Genomic DNA, 16,046 nt, shown 5'->3' with positions numbered 1-16,046 from the left:
TGGATACTTTTGGAGAGAGTGCAGAGGAGGTTCACCAGGATGTTGCCTGTTATGGAGAGCGCAAGCTATGAGGAGAGGTTGAGTAGATTAAGACTATTTTCATTGGAGGGTGGGTGTCCTGATTGAGGCTGAAAAACCATGAGGGGTGTCGACAGGGGTGGATAGGAAGAATTATTTTACCAGAGGGGAAGACTTAATTACTCAGGGTCACGAGTTCAAAGTCAGAGGAGTAAGGTTTGAGGGAGATATACATGGCAAGTTCTTTACACTGAGGGTGGTGGGTGTCTCGAATGCATCGCCAGCGGAGGCAGTAGGGTTGGGATCGATAGCGTCATTTAAGATGTATCTAGACAGAGACATGAATGGGCAAGGAGCAGAGGGATACAGATCCTTAGAAAATAGGTGGCAGGTTTAGATAGAGTATCTCGATCAGCATGGCCTTGGAGGGCTGAAGGGCCTGTTCCTGTGCTGTAAGGTTCTTTGTTCTCTTTATAGAGGTTTACAAAACCATGAGGGGCACAGATAAGGTGAACGGCATGTGTCGTTTCAAGATTAGGGAGCAAATTAAGGTGAGAGGAGAAAGATTTAAAAAACACATGAGGAGCACCTTTTTTTTAAACAGTGGTTTGTGTGGAATGAATGTCCAGAGGAAATGGTGGATGCAGGTTGAGTAACAAGGTTTAAAAGACATTTGCATAAGTACATGAATAGGAAAGGTTCAGGGGGATATGGGGCAAACACAGGCAGTTTAGTTTGTGAATATAGTCAGCATGGACTAGTTGGGCTAAAGGGTCTGTTCTGTGCTGTCTAACTCTGTTACTGTTCTGTACTGGTCTTAAAATCATTTTACTTGCCTTCCCCCATAAACATCCACTTCATTGATGTTCTAAAATCAGATGAACTCAGCCTTGAATATATTCAATGTGCCTGTCCTCGGATGCTGCCTGAATTGCTGTGCTCTTCCAGCACCACATATCCAGAATATATTCAATGACCCCCTAACTGCAGGAAGACATCCCTACTTCTGAACTCAATTCCTCTTGCTAATATTCCTCTTGCCTTGCTGATTGCTTGCTGCATCCGTCTGACAACTGGCAGTGACTGGTGTGGAAGGACGCTGAGGCCACTTTTTACATCCACACATCATTCCTGAGGAAGGGCTCATGCCTGAAACGTCGATTCTCCTGCTCCTCGGATGCTGTCTGACCTCCTGTGCTTTGCCAGCAGTGCACTTTTCGACTCTGACTCTCCAGCATCTGCTGTCCTCACTTTGACGTCAATCCATCAGGAACATAATGATTTTTGACTATGATTCTGTGAGAAGGAGCAAAGCAGTTTGGTTCCTGTTTGAGCACCTTTTCAGCAGCAGTGGGACTGGATGAGATACTACAAACTGACTACAAACCACTACTACAACTACTACAAACTACTACAAACCGACCGACTCACACAGCTACCTGGACTACACCTCCTCCCATCCTGCCCCCTGTAAAAATGCCATCCCATTCTCCCAATTCCTTCGACTCCGCCGCATCTGCTCCCAGGAGGACCAGTTCCAAAACCGTACAACCCAGATGGCCTCCTTCTTCAAGGACCGCAATTTCCCCCCCCCCCCGACGTGGTCGACGATGCCCTCCACCGCATTTCTTCCACTTCCCGCTCCTCCGCCCTTGAGCCCCGCCCCTCCAACCGCCACCAGGACAGAACCCCACTGGTCCTCACCTACCACCCCACCAATCTCCATGTACAGCGCATCATCCGCCGTCATTTCCGCTACCTCCAAACGGACCCCACCTCCAAGGATATATTTCCCTCCCCTCCCCTATCAGCATTCCGTAAAGACGACTCCCTCCGTGACTCCCTTGTCAGATCCACACCCCCCACCAACCCAACCTCCACTCCCGGCACCTTCCCCTGCAACCGCAGGAGGTGCAAGACTTGCGCCCACACCTCCCCCCTCACCTCCCTCCAAGGCCCCAAAGGAAACTTCCATATCCGCCACAGATTCACCTGCACCTCCACACACATCATCTATTGCATCCTCTGCACCCGATGTGGCCTCCTCTATATTGGGGAGACAGGCTGGCTACTTGCGGAGCGTTTCAGAGAACACCTCTGGGACACCCGGACCAACCAACCCAACCACCCTGTAGCTCAACATTTCAACTCCCCCTCCCACTCCACCAAGGATATGCAGGTCTTTGGACTCCTCCATCGTCAGACCACAACAAAACGACGGTTAGAGGAAGAACGCCTCATCTTCCGCCTAGGAACCCTCCAACCACAAAGGATGAACTCGGATTTCACCAGTTTCCTCATTTCCCCTCCCCCCAGCCTGTCTCAGTCAAATCCATCGAATTCAGCACCGCCTTCCTAACCTGCAATCTTCTTCCCGACCTCTCCGCCCCCACCCCAGTCTAACCTATCACCCTCACCTTGACCTCTTTCCACCTATCACATTTCCGACGCCCCTCCCCCAAGTCCCTCCTCCCTACCTTTTATCTTAGCCTGCTGGACAAACTTTCCTCATTCCTGAAGAAGGGCTTATGCCCGAAATGTCGATTCTCCTGTTCCCTGGATGCTGCCTGACCTGCTGCGCTTTTCCAGCAACACATTTCCAGCTCCGACTGGATGAGATACTCTACTGTTGCAGGCCCTGAGTGCAGAACCTGGGAAGAGGAACTCACGGTGGGGAGGGGCTCCATACGCATTTGTGTGTGGCTGAAGCTTTGGCCATGGAGAAACATGAGGAATCCCACCCCGTGGAGAAACCGTGGAAGTGTGGCGACTGCGGGAATGGCTTTCGTGCCCCGCCTTTCCCGGAGATTCATCGGCGCAGTCGCACCAGGGAGAGGCCATTCCCCTGCCCTGTCTGCGGGAAGGCCTTCAGCAAGTCCTCCAACTTGCTGACCCACCAGCGGATCCACACAGGGGAGAGGCCCTTTAGCTGCGGGAAGGCCTTCACTAATTCATCCACGCTGCTGAGGCACCAAAGAAGGGGGAGAGGCCCTTCACCTTCCCACACCTCTTGGGAAGGCCTTTATGCAGGTATATACCCTGCTGATCTACCGGCCGGTCCAAACGGGGGAGAGTCTCTCCAGCTGTCCCAAGTGCGGGAAGGCCTTCAGTGATTTCCCCCAACTTGCTGACTCACCAGCGGGTCCACAAGGGGGAGAGGCCATTCCCCTGCCCCGCGTGCAGGAAGGCCTTTACCCAGGCCTCCAACCTGCTGAAGCACTGGCGGATCCACAGATGGGAGAGGCAATTCAGCTGCCCCGAATGTGGGAAGGTCTTTACCCACACCTCTGCCCTGGTGACCCACCAATGGATCCACACAGAGGAGAGACCCTTCAGCTGCCCCGAGTGCGGGCCGGTCTTCACCCGCTCCTCCTACCTGCGGAGCCACCAGCGAGTTCACGTGCCATCGCAGGGTGATTGAAGGAAATGATGGCTGAGTGCCATTATCGACTGAACTATCGACCCAGTTCCAGGGATCCCGGGTTCAATTCCCACTGCGACAGATGGTGGAATTGGAATTTGGTCAGAAATCTGGAGTTCAGAATCTAACGGTGAAACCAATGTTGGTGGGGTTGGGGTGGAAGAAATCCCCCATCTCATTCACTCAGTTCCTTTTTAGGGAAGGAAACTGTCATTGTGGGAGAGGATTGACTCAGTTGTCCCAGCTGCATCCTTTACCCGGTCTGGCCTACACGTGACTCCAGACCCACAGCAGTCTGGTTGACTCTACACTGCCCATCCAACTTACTTGGATACAGGATACGGGTTGAAATTGCTGAGTGAGGCAATACTTTCTCCGGGTTAAGGCTGTACCAAGGATCCAATTACAAAGGGTCAACTGGGTAGTGACCAATAATGAAGCAAGTGAGGGGTTGGAGGGGGTGTGTGCTTTTTGGCCTTGAGGTGTTTTTTAAAAATTTCTACTTTTTCTACACCTTTCTACTGAGAGATTCTGAAGCTGTAACAAAGTTGGGACGCCATAAAGATTACCTGAGCTTCACGCCGATCTCAGACTCTCGTTGAGAGCTTTGAACTGCAACTGTTTTTTTGTTTTTAAACTGCTCATTTATGACTTGATTGAGGTGTACAAGATGATTAGGGGGTTAGATAGGGTTGACAGTGTGAACCTTTTCCCACGTATGGAGTCGGGTATTACAAGGGGGCATAGCTTTAAATTAAGGGGGGGTAGATATAGGACTGAAGTTAGGGGTAGGTTCTTCACTCAGCGAGTTGTAAGTTCATGGAATGCCCTGCCAGTAGCAGTGGTGGACTCTCCCTCTTTATGGGCATTTAAGCGGGCATTGGATAGGTATATGGAGGATAGTGGGTTAGTATAGGTTAGGTGGGCTTGGATCGGTGCAACATCGAAGGCCAAAGGGCCTGTACTGCGCTGTATTGTTCTATGTTCTATGTTCTATTTCTTACAGGTGAAAGTGAGAACTGCTGATGCTGGAGATCAGAGTCAAGATTCGAGTGGTGCTGGCAAAGCACAGCAGGTCAGGCAGCATCCAAGGAGCAGGAAAATCGACATTTTTCGGGCAACTTTGATTTTCCTGCTTCTCTGATGCTGCCTGACCTGCTGTGCTCATATCTTACAGCCTCCTGTTCTATGTTTCCAATGTTGTGTATCGGTTGCAGCAGTGAATGAGTAGCCAGTATTGTTAGAAATTGTAAATTTTTCAAGAGTGCAGGTACTACATCATGTCATCGGCATTGCACAGTTTCCTGGCAGCACTGGGAGGTGTGGGCTGTGTCCACTGGAAACTATGTGGAGGTGCTGGTTTTGGACTGGGGTGGATAAAGTTAAAAATCACACAACACCAGCTAATAGTCCAACAGGTTTATTTGTAAGCATGAGCTTTCAGAGCGCTTAATCAGGTAGCTGTGGAGCAGGGTCATAAGACACAGAATTTATAGCAAAAGATCACAGTGTCATGCAACAGATAGGACATATTAAACAAATCTAGATTGCAGATTAATCTTTCATCTTTTAGTATGGGTTGCACGTTTCAGTTCATTAATATGTAATCTCCCGAACTACTTTTAATTCACCTTCTTGAGATGATTCAAGGTTTTATAAAAATAGGTGACATCGCAGCTCAGATACTGCACAAAAGTGTCTGTATTTCAATCTTGAATCAGACTGGTTCTACTAACCAAAGCAGGAATTTATAAATATTACACGGATTGACTGTTTGCAGTTTGTATGATTTTTGAGCAAAATTGAATATATCTGCAAATATAATTCTGCAAATGGAAGTTCACTCCATTGACTTAAGTGTGACTGTATCTGTAGGAGTGTATGTGCGTGTGTATGCGAGTTTGCGCATACATGCTAATGAAATGTGTGTGAGATGGAATATAAGCCTGTAAGATGGTGAGAGTGTTAGGGTGTGTATGTGTGTCTGACAGAGCAAGAGATAAAGGCAAGGGATTGCATTTTGCTAAAACAAGGAAGGGCAGGACTTGTATCATTAATGGTAGGGCCCTGCATGTATGGCAGAACAGACTCATGGGGGCGGGGGGGTGGAGGGGTTCATGTATATAAAGTTAAAAATCTCTCAACACCAGTTCATCGTCCAACTGGTTTATTTGGAAGCACGAGCTTTCGGAGTGCTGCTCCTTCATGGGGTGCTTGTGGAACAGGATCATAAGATACAACCATCTGATGAAGGAGCAGCGCTCCAAAAGCTAATGCTTGCAAATGAGCCTGTTGGAGTATCACCTGGTGTGGTGTGAATTTTAACTTCGTACACCCCAGTCCAACACCGGCATCTCCAAATCGGGGACATAGTTCTTTGGAAGTTGCATCCTTGGTAGACAGGGTTGTGAAGGAGGCGTTTAGCACACTTTCCTTCATTGTTCACCCCGTTCAGTGTAGGAGTTGGGACATCACGTTGTGGTTGTACAGGATATTGGGGAGACCACGTGGAGAGGACTGAGTACAGTTCTGGTCGCCCTATTGACGACCACATTTCGATGTATAAAGTCATGGGGCGTGTAGGAAAGGTAAATATCACAGGGGGAAGAAAGGGTGGCTCTCCCCTTTTTAACTTCTCTTGGCATTCAGACACTTAAATTCTGTCAGTAACAGCAGCATCGCCAGAGAGCAGACTGCGCGTGCTCGCCGGTACAAGGATGAAACTGCGCATGCTCGTCGCTTCACGCAAAGCACGCGTCGCGACTTTCTTTTGGGTCAATTGGAAGCCTTGGAGGACCGGAAGGTGACTGGTCCTCCTGCCAATCAGAGCCTTCCTATTGTCTGAATGCAGAAGTTGCAACACGAGCTTCGGAAGCTGCTGCTGCTCTGTCTCTGAATGAAGAGTGAGTTTGTTCCAGACTGTAACCTCCCTACTCTGTCAACCATCTGTGAGTACGGCACTCTCTTCCCAACTCCTTTTTCCTTTTTTTTTCATTCCCTTTCCTTTCGGTTGCTGTAAATGAATGCACGGCGTGGACCGATTCTGGAAAAGGTTTTCATGAACAGAGAGTGGTTCATGTGTGGAGTGAATGTCCAGAGGTAGTGGTGGATGCATGTACAGATGCAACGTTTAACAGACATTTGGATAAGTACCTGAATGGGCACGGTGCGGCGGGATATTGGCCAAACATTGGCAAGTGGCACTAGTTTCGTGTGAGAACATAGTCAGCATGGAATAGTTGGACTGAAGGGTCCGTTTCTGTACTATCTGACCGTAACTGTTCTGTTGTGGTCTTAAAACCATTGTCTTGCATTCCATTTTAAACGTGGTTACTGTACCTGCATCCAACACACAAAGCACTCAAAAAAACCACCTCAACCACACAACATAAATATCCACACTTTGTTGTTCAAAAATCAAACGAACTCAGCCCAGGCATCAATGTGGACTTCAATAGTTTCCTCATTTCCCCTTCCCCCACCTTACCCTAGTTCCAAACTTCCAACTCAGCACTGTCCCCATGAGTTGTCCGGACTTGTCCTACCTGCCTATCTCCTTTTCCACCTATCCACTCCACCCTCTCCTCCCTGACCTATCACCTTCATCCCCTCCCCCACTCACCTATTGTACTCTATGCAACTTTCTCCGCACCCCCACCCTCCTCTAGCTTATCTCTCCACGCTTCAGGCTCTCTGCCTTTATTCCTGATGAAGGGCTTTTGCCCGAAACATCGATTTCACTGCTCCTTGGATGCTGCCTGAACTGCTGTGCTCTTCCAGCACCACTAAGTCAGAATCTGGTTTCCAGCATCTGCAGTCATTATTTTTACTCCTACCCTATCCAGTCATTTCTGCTGGTGGATGAGACCAGGCCTCAAGTTGAGGGGAGTAGCTTTTAGATTATTAGATTACTTAGTGTGGGAATAGGCCCTTCACCCCAACAAGACTTCCCCAACCCCCTGAAGAGCAACCCACCCAGACCCACTCCCCTACATTTACCCCTTCACCTGACACTACTGGCAATTTAGCATGGTCAATTCACCTAACCCGCACATCTTTGGACTGTGGGAGGAAACCAGAGCACCCGGAGGAAACCAGAGCACCCGGAGGAAACCCACACAGGCAGTTGTCTGAGGCAGGAATTGAACCCGGGTCTCTGGCACTGTGAGGCAGCAGTGCTACTCACTGTGCCACTGTGCCATTTTAGGACAGATGAGGAGGAACTGCTTTTCCTGGAGAGTAGTCAATCTATGGAATTCTCTGCCCAAGGAAGCAGTAGAGAGGCATCTTCATTAAGTATATTCAAGACACAATTGGATGGGTTTTCATGGTCAGGGAGTTAAGGGTAGTTGGGATAATGCAGGGAAGAAGAGCTGAGCCAATGGATATATCAGCCACGATCAACTCGGATTTCATTTTCCGACAGAGTAAGATATTGGTCTGTTCTCTGCTCTGCTAGATTTCTGCTGAAGCCTTGACCCCCACCCCCACACCTTCTGGAACAATAAAACATTCAGTTATTCAAGACTCAAGCCACAATCTCCCAGCCTGTCAACCATCCAGGCACAGAGTGTAGTCCTAGCTAGGAATCAAACAAGAAAAACAGAACAAAATTAGAAATAAATAAATGCTCATGCTTAATGTTTGTTCATGAGGAAGTAAACCAGAAATAGGGCTCTCCGAGTATTCTTATAGTGCCCCTCTTGAGGCATTCTCTCTCCCTGACATCTAACTATTCATACCCAGCTATGATTTACAACAATATTTACACCAACAGAAATAAAGCATCTGTTATCAAATGGACATAGGGATATACAGCACAAAATAGACTTTTCTCTGTCTCATTCACACATACATACATCCATGGGGGTGAATTTGTATTTGCAGAATTATATTTGCAGAGATATTCTAATTTTCTCAAAAATGCACAATATACCAACTGTTCAATCCATGTAATATTTTGTAAATTGCACTTCGGAAATAGAACCAGTCTGACTCAAGATTGTGATACAGACAGACTCTGACTTCACACCTTTAATGCATTGTCAGAGCTGAGATGTCACATTTTGTTCTAAAACCTTGTTATCTCAAGAAAATGTCTTTCAGGAAATTCGGCGATTTACAAATGAATGATACGAGCAGCCCATACTAAAAGATGGGCTGCCTTATGATTTTATACTCCACAATCACCTGATGAAGGAGCCACGCCCCGAGTGCTCGTCATAGAGTCATAAAGGTGGACAGCACGGAAACTGACCCTTCGGTCCAACTCATCCATGCTGACCAGATATTCCAACCCAATCTAATCCCCCTTGGCAGCACCCAGCCCAAATGCCTCCAAACCTTTCCTATTCATATACCCAACCAAATGCCTCTTAAACATTGCAGTTGTACCCACCTCCACCACTTCCTCTGGCAGTTCGTTCCATACCTGCACAACCCTCTGCATGAAAAGTTGTCCCATAGGCCCCTTTTAAATCTTTCCCTCCTCACCTTAAACCTCTGCCTTCTAGTTTTTGCCCCCCCGCCTGGGAGGAAAAAACCTAGGCTATTTGCCCTATCTATGCCCCTCATGATTTTATAAACCTCTCTAAGGTCACCCCTCAGGCTCTGATGCTCCAGGGTAAAATAAATGCCCCAGCCCCCCTCTCAGTCTTTTCCAAAGTCAGCTCATTGGGGCACATACACTCATTCTGTGTAACCAGTTAAAGCTCAGTTCACTGGTGTGTTCCTCTGAGTGCTCCTCTGCTCACACTGATGTCCAGTACCTTTTTGAAGCAGGTCGAATGGATTTCTCTTTCCAGACTCAACCCCCACCCCCCCACCCCCAATAATATTGATTGACCCTGTCAGATCTTGTTATGGAATTTCTTCCAAGATTTCTGTCTGCAGATCCTCCCCTTCAGATACCCTGTTAGCAAAGTTGAAACAAGTCATCACTGTCTGTACCGAATAGAAATTCTGATTATATTGTATGTGTCTTTGTGTTTAAAGTACTAACCCAGTAACATACAAACAGTACTATTGTTTTAAAATACACAGGAGACATGAGGAAGGAGATGTCAGGACCTGGCACACTCTGAACCCTAACAGGGTGTTCCAAGTGATAGTGCAAACATTTCAAAATGAAGTAGATGGCCATGGAGCTGTACAGTACAGAAACAGTCCATCTCGTCCATGCTGACTAGATATCTGAAATTAATCAATCCTATTTACCAGCACTTGGCCCATATCCCTCTAAATCCTACCCATTCACGTACCCATCCAGCTGCCTTTTAAATGTTGTATTTGTACCAGCCTCCACCACTTCCTCCTGCAGCTCATTCTATACATTTACTACCCTCTGTGTGAAAAGGTTGCCCCTCAGATCTCTTGTTTCTTTCCCCCCTCACCTTAAACCTATGCTCTCTTGTTCTGGACCTCCCCCTCCCCGCCACTGCAGGGAAAAGATTTTGCCTATTTATTCTATCTATGCCCTTCATGATTTTATAAACCTTTATAAGGTCACCCCTTAGCCTCCAACACTCCAGGGAAAACAGCCCTAGCCTCCCTTTAGCTCAAATCCTCCAACCCTGGCAATATCCTTATAAATGTTTCTGAGCCCGTTCAAGGAAGGAAACCAGAATTGTGCGCAATGTTCCAAATGTGGCCTAACCAATGACCTGTACAGCCACAACATAACTTCCCAAATCATATACTCAGAATTGGGAAAGTTATCAAAACTTGCAAAAGACAACCGGGAAAGAATGGAGGGAAAAACCGAATCAGACCTGCTCACTCTCAGCAGGATCCCAGTGTTGTGAAAGATATTAACTTTCAGGTGGAAGTATCCAAAATTCAGAGAGATGTCAGTCTTGATGTTTTTGCTTTTCTGCCCCTGTAAGATCCTGACTCAGCACCTACAGGGGAATTAGTTAGAGCGGAGTGAGAACAGAGGGGGAGAGAGAGTGGGATGGTGCTTCAATTTTGTGGAATATTAAAAGAAAAGAATATTCCACAGAAAATAGAATTGCTTGTTCAGAATTTCTACCCTGCACTGACAGTGATGGCTTTTGTAATCTCTTTTTACAGCGTATTTGAAGATCTGATGGCGGAAATTTCTCAATCAACAGATGAAGGACTTACGCCCAAAACATTGACCCTCCTGCTGCTCGGATGCTGTCTGACATCCCTGTGCTTTTCCAGTGCCACATTTTTCGACTGACTCTCCAGCATTTGCGATCCTCACTTCGCCGTCAATGTCTGACAGTCACTCAGTCCGCCAGGACCACAACGATTTTCGACAGTGATTTCTGTGAGAGGGATCAAAGCGTTTTGGTTCCTGACTGAGTACGTTTTCAGCATCAGTGCGACTGGACGAGAGACTCCACTGTTGCAGCGCACTAATTGTGGAGCGTGTAGCAGCTATACGACCTGGAAAGAGGAATTCACGACAGGGAGGGGCTGGAAATTCGATTGTGTGCGGCTGAAGCTTCATCCATGGAGAAACCCGAGGAATCCCGCCCCGTGGACAAACGATGGAAGTGTGGCGACTGTGGGAAAGGCTTCTGTTTCCCGTCCGCCCTGAAGACTCATCGGCGCAGTCACACCGGGGAGAGGCCATTCCCCTGCACCGACTGCGGGAAGGCATTCAAACATTCCTCCCACCTGCTGGCCCACCAGCGGGACCACATGGGGGAAAGGCCCTTAAGCTGTCCCGATTGTGGGAAGGCCTTCATGTTTTTCTCTGCCCTGTTGGCCCACCGGCGAATCCACACGGGGGAGAGACTGTTCAGCTGCTCTGAGTGCGGGAAGGGCTTCAACTATCCCTCCGACCTGCTGAGGCACCAGCAGGTCCACACGGGGGAGAGGCCCTTCATCTGCTCTGAGTGCGGGAAGGCCCTCAGCAATTACTCTAACCTCCAGACCCACCGGCGGATCCACACGGGGGAGAGGCCCTTCAGCTGCCCTGAGTGCGGGAAGGACTTTACCCAGGTCTCCACCCTGCTAAGACACCAGCGCGTCCACACGGGGGAGAGGCCCTTCAGTTGCCCCGAATGTGGGAAGGCCTTCAGCAATTCCTCCACCCTGCTGAGGCACCAGCATGACCACACGGGAAAGAGGCCGTTCACCTGCTCTCAGTGTGGGAAAGGCTTCACCTGCTCCTCCAACCTGCGGAGCCACCAGCATCTCCACACGGGGGAGAGGCCCTTCAGCTGCCCCGAGTGCGGGAAGTCCTTCAGCACATCCTCCACCCTGCTGAGGCATCAGCGGGTCCACACGGGCGAAAGACCCTTCAGCTGCCCCGAGTGCGGGAAGGACTTTACCCAGGTCTCCACCCTGCTGAGGTACCAGCGGGTCCACACGGGGGAAAGGCCATTCAGCTGCCCCGAGTGTGGGAAGGACTTTACCCAGGTCTCCACCCTGCTGAGGCACCAGTGGATCCACACAGGGGAGAGGCCGTTCACCTGCTCTCAGTGCGGGAAGGGCTTCACCTGCTCCTCCAATCTGCTCACGCACCAGCGGGTCCACACCGGGGAGAGACCCTTCAGCTGCCCCAAGTGTGGGAAGGCCTTCAGCACATCCTCCACCCTGCTGAGCCACCAGCAGGTCCACACGGGGGAGAGGCCATTCACCTCTCAGTGCGGGAAGGGCTTCACCTGCTCCTCCCACCTGTGGAAGCACCAGCGAGTTCACGTGCCATCACAGGGGGATTGAAGGAGTGACGGCCGAGTGCCATTTTCGATTGGACTATCAACCTGGTTCTGGGGACTCCCTGGTTCGAATCCCACCACGACAGATGGCAGAATTGGTATTCGGTCAGAAATGTGGAGTTCGGAATCTAACAATGAGACCGTTTCAGGGAGGGGGTGGTGCGGGGGAGAAAGCTCCCATCTGATTCCCTCTCTCCCTTGTTAGGAGAGGATTCACTCAATCGTTCCAGCTGCATCCTTCACTCGGTCTGTCCTACACGTGACCCCAGACCCACAGCAGTTTGGTTGACTCTACACTGCCCTCCCCCCACTTGCAAATGAGCAGGGAGAAACGTACCAGGATACAGGGTATGGGTTGAAATTGCTGAGTGAGGCAATACTTCCTCCGGGTTACGGCTGTAACAAGGATCCAATTACAACCTGGTGCTGTCCAATAGTAAAGACAGTGGGGTGTGTGTGGGCTTTGATCTTGAGCTGTTTAAAAAGCAGCTACTTTGTCTATGCCTTTTTGCTGGGGAGAATCTGAAGCTGTAACAAAGTAGAGTCACAATAAAGGTTACCTGAACTTACTGCCGGGCTCAGACTCTCATTGAAAGCTTTGAGTTCCAAGAGGTTTTTTGTTTAAAGCTACTCCTCTCTTTCAGCCTCCTGCACTGAGTTTCCAATGTCGTGTATCAGATGGAGCAGTGAATGAGTAGCTAGTATCGTTAGAAATTGTAAATCTTTCAGGTACTGCGTTGTTTCATCAGCATTGTAAAGTTTACTGGCAGCACCAGGAGGTGTGGGCTGTGTTCACTAGAAACGATGTGGAGGTGTCGGTATTAGACTGGGTTGATAAAGTTAATAAAATCATACAATACCAGGTTATTGTCCAACAGGTTTATTTGGAAGCACTATATTTCTGAGTGTTGCTGCACAGCTACCCGATGAACGTAAGACACAGAACGTCTATCAAAAGATCAATGACTTGCAACTGATGGAATATATTGAACAAATCTAGATTACTATCAAGTCTTTCATCTCTGAGAATGGGTGCACGTATTGGTTCATTAACGTGTAACTGCCAGAACATCTTTTAAATCACATTCTTGAGATGACTGAAGGTTTTATAAAGAAGGTGACATCTCAGCTCAGACATTGCATTTAAAGATGTGAGAATTGAGTCTGAAGCTGTGCTTTTCCAGCAACACATTATGTCAGGCAGCATCGAAGGAGCAGGAGAATCGACGTTTCGGGCATGAGCCCTTCTTCAGGAAAGGGCTGAAGAAGGGCTCATGCCCGAAACGGCGATTCTCCTGCTCCTTGGATGCTGCCTGACCTGCTACGCTTTTCCAGCAACATACTTTCAGCTCTGATCTCCAACATCTGCAGTCCTCACTTTCTTCCTGAGAACTGAGTCTGTCAGTATTCCAATCTTGAGTCAGACTGGTTCTATTTCCAACTTAAAAAATATTACATGGACTGACTGCCTGGAAGTTGTATACTTTTTGAGCAAAATTGAATACATCTGCAAATATAATTCTACCAATACAAATTCACCTCATAGAATTGTGTGTGGATGCATGTGAGTTTGTGTGTGTGTGTGTACATGCTTGGTAAAGTGTGAGTGTGATGGAGTATAAGTCTGAGAGAGTATTGGGGGGTATACGTGTGTGTGTGTGTGTGTGTCTGAGGTAGTTGCCGGTACATTTACAACGTTTAAACAGCATTTTGATGGGTAGATGAATACAAAGGTTAGAGGGTTCATGGGCCAGATGCAGGAAATTGGGACTGGTTTAGTTTGGAATCCTGGTCAGCATGAACGAATTGGACCAAAGTGTCTGTTTCTGTGCTGAATAGCAAATGGCTCTTGCTTAGTGTAGGGGAACTCAACTTGGGGAGGTGGGGGGGGCAATTTTTTTTAAATGTAAGGAGAGAGATTTAAAAGGAACCAGACGGGCAACATTTTGAAAGAGTGATTTGCATGTGGAATGAACTTGCTGAGGATGTTGCAGATGCAGGTACAGTTACAACATTGAAATAGCAGTCGGATGGGTATATGAATAGAAAGGTTGAGGGGGAAATGGGCCAAATGCAGACAAGTGGGACTGGTTGAGTTTGGAATCCTGGTCGGCATGGACGAATTGGACCAAAGTGTGTGCTTCTGTGCTGGAAACCTCTATTGAAACCAGTAGAATTCGGAAAGGGGCTTGACAGGATAGATGCCGATAAAATACTCCTTTATGGGGAGGGTCATACAATCCCAACAATGTGGAAGCAGGCCATTCAGCCCATCTCTTCCTCTCTGGCCCTCTGAACAGTATCTCAGCCATATCCAATCCCTTATTCCATATTTCCACCCTAACCTGTACATCCCTGGTCACTACGGGTAACTTAGCACGGCCAATCCTCCCTCAGCGACACCCGGAATCTATAAATTACCTTCTCAAGAATGTAATTTAAATGCAGAGTTTTTCTAAGTAAAATGTCAGTCTTGACTCAACATTGGGACACAGACAGAATTCACACCTACTGTCTCTACTTATAAATAGGGCAACGTCTCTTCGAAATGTAGGTTCATTTAGATATAACTGCGTCACTTTACATATGAAGATATCCCTTTGAATGTGCCACATCCCTTTGAAATATAATCTCGTCCATTTAAACCATTTGCAGAAATACCCGTTAAAATGTCCACGTCCCTTTAAAATGCAGATTGCCCCCTTTCGATATGACGCCGTTCCGTTAGATGTGGGAATATCTGTTTAAATTGAGCCGTGAGCTTTCCCAATGTAGACAGGGCTCCTGGAAACGTGGCAGTGTCCCCCCTGCAGCTGCAGAGCGAGACAGGAGAGTTTGTTTTTGTGAATGAGCAGTTGTAGCGCGAGGTGGCTGTTGCTCGGTGACGGTGAGGCTCCCCCTGCCCGGCCCCGCCCATCCCTCGGCCCCGCCCATTCCCCCGTGCAGACGTCACGCGGGGCCGAAGGCGGTTGGGAGGAGAAGTCGCTCGAGCGAGGAAGCGGCGGGAGGGCGGCCGTTAGGAAAATGGCGCCGCGCGGCCCGGGGCAGACACCCGTCACTGGCCGCCGCCGCCTTCCTGGCGCAGCTGCTGTGTCACGGCCACACCGGCCGGCTGTACAGCAGCCAGGAGCCGGTGAGCATTCTGGAGGCGGATGGGGTTAAGGGCCTGGTTGGGAACTCGTCGGCCGCCGGGGTGGTGGAGTTCTACTGGTCGTGGGGCGGCCCCTGTGTCAACTATGGGGCCACCTGGAAGGTACTGGGCCCGGGACGTGAAAGGTGAGGCAGGTTGTGGGGGGGACGGAGGGGAAGGAATGTGGGGCCTGTCCTGTCATAGTGACATTTTACACTCACTTTCCATCGGCTTTTACTGGCGCTTGTGCTGTTTACCCCTCACTGTGTGTTTAATCCTTGTGCTGTTTCCCCCTCACTGTGTGTTTAATCCTTGTGCTGTTTCCCCCTCACTGTGTGTTTAATCCTTGTGCTGTTTGCCCCTCACTGTGTGTTTAATCCTTGTGCTGTTTGCCCCCTCACTGTGTGTTTAATCCTTGTGCTGTTTCCCCCTCACTGTGTGTTTTAATCCTTGTGCTGTCTACCCTTTGCTGATACTTGTGCAATTGCTGAGGGTAGTGTGTGGATACTATGCACCAGCATGTACATGTTCCTCAGTCATTGAAGGGGCAGGACCTGTTGAGAATGGTTAGTAAAGCATGTTGTGCACTAAGCCTTGTTAACATGGATATAGTTTGTTATTTGGAAATGTAGACTTTATTATTGAGAGTCACACAGATGTGCAGCACGGAAACAGACCAGTTTGATCCAACCTGTCCATGCCAACCAGATATCCTAAATTGATCTCGTCCCATTTGCCAACACTTGGCTCATATCCCACTAATCCCTTCCTATTCATATACCCA

At 48.7% G+C, this 16,046-nt stretch overlaps 2 protein-coding genes across 3 annotated transcripts in view; both read left to right on the top strand.

Annotated features, from left to right (window-relative positions):
* Positions 1–16,046, top strand: part of LOC148145051 (uncharacterized) — a 234,563-nt gene that overhangs the window by 198,340 nt on the left and 20,177 nt on the right. Inside the window, 1 exon segment of the mRNA XM_087975463.1 lies at positions 10,511–12,130. Within this exon segment, the coding sequence (XP_087831589.1) occupies positions 10,919–12,130 (1,212 nt within the window). The 5' untranslated portion in view covers positions 10,511–10,918.
* LOC148145048 (uncharacterized) overlaps positions 15,095–16,046 on the top strand; it is a 112,813-nt gene continuing 111,861 nt past the window's right edge. The window contains exon 1 of one of the 2 annotated variants that reach the window (XM_087975517.1): positions 15,095–15,265. The gene's annotated coding sequence lies outside the window, so the exon portion shown is untranslated. Of the gene's footprint in view, positions 15,266–15,302; positions 15,409–16,046 lie in introns of those variants that run through there. The other variant, XM_087975515.1, reaches the window with a different exon arrangement.

This window comes from Chiloscyllium plagiosum, unplaced genomic scaffold (genome assembly GCF_037043375.1).
Source record: "Chiloscyllium plagiosum isolate Xiang-an unplaced genomic scaffold, Cpla_swu_hap1 HiC_scaffold_27, whole genome shotgun sequence".
Lineage (NCBI taxonomy): Eukaryota > Metazoa > Chordata > Chondrichthyes > Orectolobiformes > Hemiscylliidae > Chiloscyllium > Chiloscyllium plagiosum.
This window is presented reverse-complemented; position numbering and strand designations above follow the sequence as displayed.